The sequence below is a fragment of the Solea solea genome, chromosome 6 (genome assembly GCF_958295425.1).
Source record: "Solea solea chromosome 6, fSolSol10.1, whole genome shotgun sequence".
NCBI lineage: Eukaryota > Metazoa > Chordata > Actinopteri > Pleuronectiformes > Soleidae > Solea > Solea solea.
In genome coordinates this window covers 23,863,282-23,874,018 of record NC_081139.1, presented here as the reverse complement: position 1 = coordinate 23,874,018, position 10,737 = coordinate 23,863,282, and the positions used below count along the sequence as shown (strand labels likewise).

General features: G+C 40.9%; 2 protein-coding genes across 2 annotated transcripts; one reads left to right on the top strand and one right to left on the bottom strand.

Annotated features, from left to right (window-relative positions):
- Positions 1-111: 111 nt before the first annotated feature.
- On the top strand, positions 112-3,085 carry tpgs2 (tubulin polyglutamylase complex subunit 2). Its single transcript, XM_058632301.1, has 7 exons — positions 112-319; positions 446-525; positions 1,297-1,384; positions 1,595-1,735; positions 1,839-1,952; positions 2,072-2,235; positions 2,864-3,085. The coding sequence occupies exons 1-7, from the start codon at positions 244-246 to the stop codon at positions 3,083-3,085; spliced, it is 885 nt and encodes a 294-aa protein (XP_058488284.1). The 5' UTR covers positions 112-243.
- aqp7 (aquaporin 7) lies at positions 2,673-8,975 on the bottom strand. Its single transcript, XM_058632300.1, has 6 exons — positions 8,617-8,975; positions 6,316-6,442; positions 6,079-6,216; positions 4,735-4,853; positions 4,426-4,643; positions 2,673-4,256 (listed from the first exon to the last, which is right to left on the bottom strand). Exons 1-6 carry the CDS (start codon positions 8,743-8,745, stop codon positions 4,058-4,060), a joined length of 930 nt encoding a protein of 309 aa, XP_058488283.1. The 5' UTR covers positions 8,746-8,975; the 3' UTR covers positions 2,673-4,057.
- Between the last annotated feature and the right edge of the window lie 1,762 nt (positions 8,976-10,737).

The following is a 10,737-nucleotide window of genomic DNA, read 5'->3' as shown; positions in this document are numbered from 1 at the left end:
AAAAGAAATAACGCCTTTCTATTGGTTCGAACGTGAAAACCCGCCCCCATCCTGTCTGTGATTGGTCAGTAATGGCGCTGGCCCGGTTAAAGGATATCAGTCAGTCAGACGCAGGGTAAGGGCGGGTCTTTGCGTAACTCGGATGGGAATAACAACGGGTCGTCAGCTGGTTCAGTTTGCCATTGATATTTATTAGAGAACGCTTACACAGTTTGACACCAAGCTGTGATTGCAGTCACCCTAATGGAAGCCTTAAAGGAGAGCATAGCGTTTAAAGGCGTTGCGGAGAGACTGACTCTCGGCATTACACGAATACTCGGTGAGTATTTGCTCTTGAATCTACTCTGAAGCCGAATGAATAATGTCATTATTTCGGTGGGTTAGCAAACACGTGTGTGTTTTAGCCAGCACTTGTTATACTGTATGTTATATTCTGTTGTACCAGAAAACATGCCAGGTGTAGTCGATGTGCGTTTCGCAGAGAGGGAGCCCGCAGAGAAGAGGAGCCTGCTGTCATGGGAACAGGTGAAAAATAAACATACAGCTTCTTTTTTTAACTGTTATCACAACTTATTTCAGCATAGTTAAAATAACAAGATATGCTGTTATGAAAGCTGCTGCTACTATTGATATCAATTTATATTGTTTTATTTATTTATTTATTTTTAAAAAAGTGGGCATGGGCACAGACTGGAAGAGTTTTCCAGCTCCAATACCCAATTGGAAAATTGTGTAGTTGAAATAGCTTGGAATGACACAAATGTGTTGTTAAAAGCTTCATCGTTTAAAATGTCTAACATGGCTGTATCAGATTGATATCGATATTGGTAGATACTCGTGTTTATGATACCGGTATTGGTATCGGATAAGAAAAAAGTGGTGCCATCCCTACTATTGTCAAATCTATACTTAGGCTAACACACTAGTTGAGCCTAGCTCCAATTAACTGGCAATACCACTAAGTGTATATTTTCAGTAACAGGAGCATCTGATTTTTTGCAAAAGAAAGAAAATGAAAAATGTTCAGGCAACACTTGATCTAATGATATCTAATACTAGATAAGTGTTACCCACAGGTATGTTTGTATGCATGCATAATCATTTACAACTTTAAACACATTTTCTCCCCCAGTTTCTTTTTTACCTCATTTATCTGAAGCAGTTTGAAAACTTGGGTTTCTCTTCCTCTCTTTAATCTTGTAAGGTCTTGGCCTTACTATGTGAAGTGCCTTGGGATAATAATGTATTTTGTGATTTGGTCTGTAATGAACATGAATGTGCTTATTTCTTCTGTAGAAAAACAACTGTATTTTGCCTGAGGACCTGCGAGATTTCTATCTGACCACAGACGGTTTTACTCTGACCTGGAGTGTTAAACTCGACAGTAGGTGACCCCTTTTCATGTTCTATTTCACAAAAATCTCAATTTATATTAACGACAGGATAGCAATAAATGCTAATTTTGCTCTAGTATACAATAACTGAGGCAACACTGAAGAAAGGAGGCAAAAAACAGGGTCACTTACAAAGTCAGGGGTTTATACAAGGGAAAAAGTTTCAGTCAACACCCAATAACTATGTGTTTGTCTTCCAGATGAATGTGTTCCGTTAGGATGCATGATGGTGAACAGTGTGGCCAGACTGTGCCCGCTGCTCCAACCAGTGTCTATTTTCTCTCTGCCTAATGCACCCTCACTTGCTGACCTGGACTGGGACGAAAGTGACGCTCAAGACGGTAAACCTCACCTGTCCGGTCCTCATGTGATTAATGTCTGCTTACATGTGCTCACTCGTGGAGTGAAAATATTTATCCAGGTTTCTTTAATGCTACCTGCCAGGGTCAGAGTCATCACCTGCTGCTCCCCATTTTGATTCCCGGAGCCGTATCTTTGAACTGGATTCGTCTGGTGGGAATGGCAAGGTGTGCCTCATCTACAAAAACTGCACCCCAGGTCTCTGACGATATCACAAAGTTAAACTAAAGGTTAATAACACACAAATAAAGTACCTCTTTTTGAAAAAGGTTTTTATTATTTAGATGTTTTGGGTTTTTTTCCTTTATGTTTTGCAGGGATAGTGGCTCAACAGAGTGAAATCTGGTTCCTTGATCGCTCTCTGTGCTGGCATTTCCTGACGGCAACATTTACCTCATATTACCGACTCATGATAACCCACCTGGGCCTTCCTGAGTGGCAGTATACCTTCACCCCATATGGCCCAAGCCCTCAGGCAAAGGTAACAGTAATCACCTGCAAAAGAAGGACTGGCTGATATGGGAAATGTTTTATCATGAGATATACTGTATATCATTTGATATTGATATATATATATCACATTTATAAATCAAATCGTATTTTTTGTCAAGCTTAAAGGTAAGGATGGGCAATATGACTTATAAATAATATCTTAATACTTTAAGCGTATGTCCCGATATTATCTTTCGAGATGTTTGCGCTACTCAAAAGTCAAAGTACACTGTACACTGTATGCCTAAAATACGCGTATCATTATCCTTCATTTCAGATCATACCTGGTTTATTTCTTTGGATTTAATGCTAAAGAAAGTTTGGTAACTCTCTTAGTTTGCCCCAGTTACTAAATCACGTTATGTCGAAATGTTTTACATTGCGTTGTTGGCTTTTGTGAGAGAATAAATACCACTTGGAGTCACATCAGGTATATAAAATACAGTTTATTAAGGCTCTTTCATTTTCAATTTACTGTAATGTTCAGAGTTTGGAGACACTATGCACTCAGGCAAAGGTTCCTGAAATAGTAAACTACATTACAGCAACATGAAAGAAGGTACAATTTTCATTAACATCCAAAATAATACGATCTTAAAATCTTGTTCCATATACAGCAGTGGGCATCCCTGTACCAGCCACTGACCCTCAGCAGTGAGCCCAGCCTGGCTGATCCTGCAGGAGATTCTTATTTCAACAAGCTGGATCCAACCAGGGCCTTCAGAGGCAAAGTCAAAGCACCCGCCCCAAAGAAGAAGCAGTCGGCACAGTGCAGCAGTGCAGGAAACAGTGCCAAGAGCCAGGGAAGCACAGGAAGACAGAGTGGGGCAAAGCGGTGAAAAGGTTCTAATGTGTGTGTTTGAGGAGCATGACTTGAATGTGAACATTTCCTGGTTCCTTTGCTCCATATAACAAAGAAATCGTTAAAACGAGTCATTTTGTTATCACAGCTCAAAGTGCTTCAGCGACAGATTCATTATATGCATGCAGCCTCGTTTTCTACAGTTCTCACTGGTGACACCTCCTGGTAAAGGGAACTCATGTGCTGCTACCACTGCTGATGCTAAAAATGAATACTTAGTAAGAGTTTCATTGTATACCTGCAGTTATCATCACTGCTGTTGTAAATGTTTTATTTTAATTTATTTTGAATGTATTATTAATATAATGTATATTATAATTTAAAAACAAATGTATTTACAAATCTCTTGTGACTTTGAATCAACTGAAAAATATTTATGTTGGGCAATTTTAGTGCTTTTTTTGTTCACCTGTGACGACTTTGTCACATAATTCACTGGAAGTATTACAAGTCAAAAACATAACTGCTAAATCTTGTTTTGGTGTTTTTTTGTTTCTTTTTTTGTTAATTAATATTCTTAAGTGAACATAATGTGCTTCCATACATTTCCTGGTAGGTTTCTCAGTGCTGAATTATTGCAAAGAAGAGAATATACTTAAAACATATACAACATAAACAAATGATAAGGAAATTAACATATTTTAGATGTGGCTATACATCGGACCTTTCGATATAGGCCAACACATGATATTTTCACATTTTCACATAATTGCAATGTGACGGGGCTGTTGTTGTTTTTTTCTACATACACTGATGAATGAATTTCTTTTTTCGAATGGTTTTAGTTTTGTTTTAAACCTTCTTGTTTTAATTTTATTACTATAGGAGTAATTCATTGTGAATATGATCGCATGAATCAGAACATTTTAAAATTGCTTGTCCAAAGTTGCTTTTGGTCTGCTTTGAAAACTCTCCATAACCATGGAACATCTCAACAGAGCTGGGTTTCTCACACACATGCATCTGCACAGTTGTTTTTATGATTTTCTAGGGGGACAATGTCCTCTTTTGACTCATCCAGTAAACCCTCACCCTGTTCAGAGAGAAATGGGTGATGCAATTCCACTAAAGCCTTGTAGAGCCCTGCACCCAGTACACCTCCAATGGGGGGAGCAACCAGAGGAACCCACCACCAACCATGTCCAGCCCTGCAACGATAAACAGAGACGCATTAATAAACAACCCTGTAGTGCCCTCTTGATGTTTGCTGAAAAACCTAGACAGGTTATTTAATTATTAACAGATTCTGTCGTCGACTGACCCCGGGCCAACGACAACAAACCTTCTACAAACACATAATAGATCCTCGCTGTGTACCTGAACACATCAGCTCCCCAGCCTGCTATGGCGGTGAAGACCCTCGGTGCAATGTCTCTGTTGGGGTTAATGGCGTAGCCGCTATTGCTGCCCAGAGAAATGCCAATGAGCAGCACAAGGAGGCCGACAGCGACGGGTTCGCTGCCTGCCGCGGCTGGTTTGTTCTTCTGGTCAGACAGAGCCATGAGGCACAGCAGCAGCATACCTGTACCAAACACCTGGTACACAGATACACACACATAGGACATACTGTGTCAAGATGGAGCCGAGTGCATAATGTCAGATAGTAGGGACTTGTAGCTGCCGTACCTGGTCAATGAATCCAGCCTGCAGCGAGAGGTATGGCGCAGGATAGGTGGCAAAGATACCAGCAGTGGCCCTATCACCAACTACAGTCAGGTTTCCTCCACAATAATCATGTATGGCCTCTGCACATGTGGAACCAACATTGATTAGACAAATACCCTTACAAATCGGCAGCTGTGTGCAGTGAGAAATGTATTGTATTATGTATTAAGTCATAAATGGCAGTGTGTCATCAGAAATGGAAAGTGTCAAACTGAAATGCTGCCCTGATATTTTTTTCTTTTTCTTTTTTCCTTCAATTTCTCCTTCTCTTGTTGTTGCCACAGCAAATCACCTTCCAGATTTTATTCTAGATGCTCTTCCCATTTATTCAGGCTTGGTACTGGCACTAGGATGTGGCTTCCCATGGCTGGGGTCAATTTTAGAATGACCAGTTAACCAATCAATGGGAAAACAAATACAAATGTATAAATGTACAAATGTACATTCTCATTTGCAGCCCACAAACTCTCAACTCAACCACAAATATGAAGAAAGAAGAGAAAACAAGGCTCTGCACAGATACAGTAGATGCCAATGTGGATCATTTTCTCCTGGACATGTGATCAGCTGGGCTTTAGCCAACATCTCTCTCCCTTTCTCATTTTTTTTAAAGGTCCAGTGATAAAAATGAAGGTGAAATTATTTCCATTTTGCAGAAACAGAATACAAAATAATCCTGCCTATGATTTTCTTCCATGTTCAATCACCTCAGTGTATAAAATAGTTGTCTCCAATACCACACAATGAGTGGGTCTTCTCTATGGAGGTGGCAATGTTGGACCACTGTGTTTTTATTGGACAAACTTAACCCCTTTTGAGTTTAAATAACAACTGAAACTACCATAGAACCTATTCCAAATGCTTGGAAAGGTGAGGTGAGGTGAGGTGAGGTGAGGTGAGGTTATGGAATTTGAGCTGCAATATGCAACTTCACATATTGCTAAATTGTACACAGTGTACCTTTAAAATATCATTTACAGTCTGTTGTTGTTGACACCTTGACAAAGTGAAGCACACTTAAACTTTCAATCTCCACCTGTTGCCCACAAAATGAATATAAACCACCAGGGGTTTAATGTTTATGAAAGTAAAACAGATGTTTGGGCAGTGCAGTGTATGGGAATGTGAATGGACACAGTTAGCTCCGTGGCTTCCTGGCAAACCACAAAAGTTTGAATTGAGAATTTACAGTTACATTTACATGTAGCCCCTTTGATGCTACAAATGAGCTGGCAGAAAACCCATGTATTGTTTTAAGTACAGGTTTCAGTGTCAAGTGTGCTTGAAAGTGCAGCGTGCCCTCACCATAGTAGACCGCATAAATAGTCCCTGCTGCCAGAAAAGATCCCAACAACTGTGCAAACAAATACACAGGCAACATCCTCCAGGCCAGGCGACCAAACGTGCACATCGTGATTGTCACTGCAGCGTTCATGTGTGCCCCTATTTGAGCGAGAGAGCATGAGAAATACAGTATATGAGCTGTGTGATGACTTCAATGACTTATTCGAGGCATTGTTTTGCAAGAGACGACTCTCATACCTGAGACCTTCCCTCCAACGTGCACCCCCATAGTGACACCCAGTGCAAAACCCATGTTGATGCTCAGGTACTGTCCAAATGCTCCCTGTCCCGTCACTACCTGGGCTACAGACCCCAGGCCAAACGTCTTGTCACATACGACAAAGATGACACAGGGGGGAAACATACACACACAGTCTAATTGATGGAAAACAACAAGGACGTGCAATAAACACAGTGAGTTGTGACAATGAAAGTTCCTCTAATAAAATGCATGTGGTAACGCAGCAAACATTAAATCCTTATGTAAAATACTATGTCTGTGCATGTGAACGGTGTGTTTTGGTTTTTGAGTGTTTTGTTAAAGCCTACCCCACACATACAGTAGAGGATAATTGGCCAGATTTTACTCTCAATCTGGCCCTTCCGACAATCGTGGGTGCCTTCCGATTTTAGGCTGATGTGAACAGATTATCTGGTCGTATTATTGTGTAGTGTAAGATGTTAACAGGCGAGATTTTAACCTCATCGGACACACCAGAGTCTTCCCGATGTCAAATCGTAAGCATTAAACATGTTTAATTTACGACTGCACAGTGATTGAACCCACAATAACCAACGAGAGCGAGATGACTGGGAAATGAACTGTTTATTCCGTCTTCTCAGCCATGCAGTGTGCCTTTCTCAGCACAAATCATCGCACACACAACATCTATTAATTGATCAGCGGTTACAAAGTTCATTGTGTCTGTGTGTCTCCCACGTCAGACTTGAACATTCTCTAGTGTGGGGCAGGCTGTAGACATTTTCAAAGCCAAACAAGCATATACTCCTTTAATGTTTAACATGGCAAAAGTCTATACGTTAAGTGAAAAATGCTGACATGGAAAAACAAGCGTATCGCCTCTTCCTCATGGACTTTTCGGTTAAAAGTCATGTGCCGATGCAGCAAGTGTTAAATTGACACTTTTGCGTTTTGTAATTTTGCCTGTAACATTGTTTTCTGTAAGGAACACATTGTTTACATTGTGTTCTCCCAGATTATTCTACTTAGTTATGCCTCTATCTCAAGCTGTCCAATGTGTGTGTCTCACCAGGAGAGCACACTCTTTCACTTTTCACCATAACCAATATATAATAATTTGACTTAATTACGCCTTTTGAAAAACATCAAACTACAACATTTTATTGTGAAAAATAATTTTGAAGTTTTAAATTGTGCGTGTCTAGTGTGTGTACCTGGACCTTAATCTGATTACGCAGTCACATTATGGGGACTTGTCTTCCTTATGGGGACAAAAAATAAAGTCCCTATAATGTAAATTACTATATTACAAGGTGAAGATGATGTTTTAAAGTTAGGATGAGGTTAGGGTTAGGATTAGGATTAGGCCAGTAGTAATTATGGTAAAGGTTAGCACGTCTCCAGGAAATGAATGTCGTGCAATGCAATGTCTTCTGAAGTCATGGAAACCAGTGTGTGTATATGTGTGTGTGTTTAATATGCAGAACATCATTTTCTAACTTTTTAAACTGTGTGTGAGCCATTATAGAATCACATGTTGTGGTTGGTGAGTTTGCTCCAATTTCTAGGTTGGACATTGAGTTGCAAATACAAATGAACACACCGCTAAAATGGCTGAGTCAGTGTATGTTTACAAAACTTAAAACTATGGTGCTGCGTTCTCACTCAGACGCTTAAGACACCAAACCGAAGCATTTCCTCGATGAGTCTTTTGCTTTTAACTCAGCAGAAGTCTGTAGGTCGAGTGAAAAAAGCTGACGTGGAAAATCTGCAGCGGGAAAACAGGAAATGTGTAGTTTCTCATGCACTTTTAGGTTAAAAGTCATGTGCTGAAGCGGCAAATGTTCTATCTTTATATAAACACCACATACGTTTGTGCATGTGCTCATGTGCCCCTGTATTCTCTGAACTGTGTGTGTGTGTGTGTGTGTGTGTGTATTCTAAATATAGGTTTTATTGTAACGGTTGCCAGATAGCATGTGACTCTTGCAACCAGCCCTGTCCATGTGTCCTGTTGTCTGGCAACACTACATATCCTGGTGCACCCACTTGAACCCACCAATCCCCACACATGACTTCTCTGCCATGTGACTGCAAAGTGCCTTTGTGTGTGGACGACAGCACATGTTCTCCGTGACTGATTATTGACGGCATGTTTTTGTTACACATAATGCTCCCAGTATGTTCAAAACTGAGGAGAGGGCTGAAAAATAAATGTTTAACGCCACCTTATTGCAACAAAATGCTGCCCAAGCAAATGACACTTCAGACACATGGTAGAATAAACTCGTTCTTACCATCATGACATATGTGCAAAGGAATTCAGCGAGTCCCACTCGAACAAATTCATTCTTAAGCCAAACTTTGGGTCGTCTTACTTTGTCTCCTCTGCTCAGGGAGACCGCCATTTCCCCCAACTCCTTCATTTCCTCTCGTTCTCTCCTGTGCCTAGTTGACCCTCAAACAAGTTTAGTTCCCCTTTACGACTTATTTACAAAGTGCCTTCCATTGTGTGCAGTGGTCCACAATCAAAGTCTCTGTCTGTCTGTTTTGCCACTGTCCTCTAACTTCTCTTCTCCTCTGCTGCCCTCGCTTTCTCTTTCTGGTTTCTCTCTCTTTGTCACACATACCCATTGGGTTCAGTCCACACTATGTAGCATGGTCCCAACCCCCCACCCCTGGATATGCTGACATACACACACTCACACACATCCACCAATGGCTTTGCATCGTCTTGTCCCTGGCCAATCAGGAATGGGGTTGGAAAAAATCAGACTGACGTGCAAAACAGAAATGCAAGCCGACATCTGTAGGTGACAGAAAGGCGTTGGACACAATTTTCCCCTTCGACTTTCTCTGTGCGGATGCATACGTGTGTTCCAAGCCCTGATACATAGAGATGCAAAAGTTTGGCGGTTTAGTTCATGAACGCTGCATGATACACGTATCCGTTTGTCATGGAGTAGGCTATATGTTGCTGTTTAGAGACTGATTTAAAGAGATTCTCCGACGTCTCGCTGTGTCCACAAACCAAAATGATTAACTTTTAATGATTTATTTGAGATACGGAGCAAAGAACCCAGGAATGTAAGAAGCAGAAAAATCAGAGGACTCAAACAGATTCATTGATTATCAAAATAGCTGGTGGTCAACCCACTGTCAAATGAGTTCATACCAGCTAGGCTAGTAAAGCATATGTGAGGTGAAATCTGTGTAGAAAGAGAACTTTAGGTTAAGAAATTCACTGCAGGTCTCTGAAACATGACTGAGGTAGTGAAGTAACTGACACGAATGTTGAAAGACAAGGTTTGGTTTGGTTTGGTTTGGTTAGGTACAGTTGGAATATGGACCTGGAGTCAACCTTTCACTGAGGCTCACCTGACGTGTTAAAGTGACAGTGATACTTGAAGTGCCCTGGCCACTGAAGTTACACAGTGAAGCTTTAAATGCTGGAATTATCATGAGCGTCTGCAGCAACAACAGAGGGGGGGGTTGGGGGGGTCTGCAGGTGAAGACTCAATTGTTCAATTGCAGGATTCAGGTCAGTGAGTTCTGTCTGTTTGAATTCACCTATCTTTACCTTATGCAATGGTCCAGTCCAATTAGGGCGGGGCTAAGAGGGTTATGCTGTATCAGAAGCCACTTGGGAGCGTGAAGTTGTTCATGCTTGTGTTTGCTTTGAGCTTTTTGGTTCAATAAAACCACAGCCTTTTTCTGTTCCCTGGACCCTCGCTTAAAGAGTAACTAAACCCCTAAACCACTTTTTTTCAGTTTAAGTCTGCCTTGAGATAATGATTGCCGTGATTTGACGCTATACAAATAAAACTGAATTGAATTTTATTTAATTGAAAGCGTGAAGACTCTAATGCATCCAATGGCATTAACATCACATCTGTTAATCCCTTAGACTACAGAATAATTTGGCCAGATAATCTGTTCAAATCAGCCTAAAATTGGAAAGGCACCCATGATGTCTGAAGGCCCAGATCGGAACCAAAATCTGGTCAATTATCCTCTATCCTGGGCTTTATGGACAAGGTGAGTGTGGATGCTGCAGTCAGCATGAGGGAGTGGTGGTGTGAAGATGAAAGCAGTCACAAGTGAGCTGCTTTGTATGCTCTCCCTTTATATACACAGTAGGTTGCTTGACTTGACCGCCGCACACAAAGGGTAAGAGCTAGTTGAACAGTATACAGGGGCCACATCGGGCCAGAATATCACCGGACTCTTTAAATTATACTGTATGTCTTTTAAAGTTTATTTCAAGTTCTAATCAAGCCAATTCTGTCAACTCACAGTGGTACTGAGATTAAAATCATGTGCAATAGAGTCTGGATGCCAAAATGAAAGTCTGTGACTGTTGGAAGTGGTGTCATTACCTACTTTGTCCAGCAGAGTATGCTCTTGGTACTTACTCT

Bases quoted from the DNA above. Each gene is read 5' to 3' on its own strand.
- tpgs2 (XM_058632301.1), top strand. From the start codon at position 244: ATGGAAGCCTTAAAGGAGAGCATAGCGTTTAAAGGCGTTGCGGAGAGA. The intron at 1,385-1,594 runs GTAGGTGACCCC...TTTGTCTTCCAG, and splicing joins CTGGAGTGTTAAACTCGACA to ATGAATGTGTTCCGTTAGGA. The intron at 1,736-1,838 runs GTAAACCTCACC...GCTACCTGCCAG, and splicing joins CGAAAGTGACGCTCAAGACG to GGTCAGAGTCATCACCTGCT.
- aqp7 (XM_058632300.1), bottom strand. From the start codon at position 8,745: ATGAAGGAGTTGGGGGAAATGGCGGTCTCCCTGAGCAGAGGAGACAAA. The intron at 6,217-6,315 runs GTATGAGAGTCG...TCGCTCAAATAG, and splicing joins CGTTGGAGGGAAGGTCTCAG to GGGCACACATGAACGCTGCA. The intron at 4,257-4,425 runs GTACACAGCGAG...TTATCGTTGCAG, and splicing joins TGGGGAGCTGATGTGTTCAG to GGCTGGACATGGTTGGTGGT.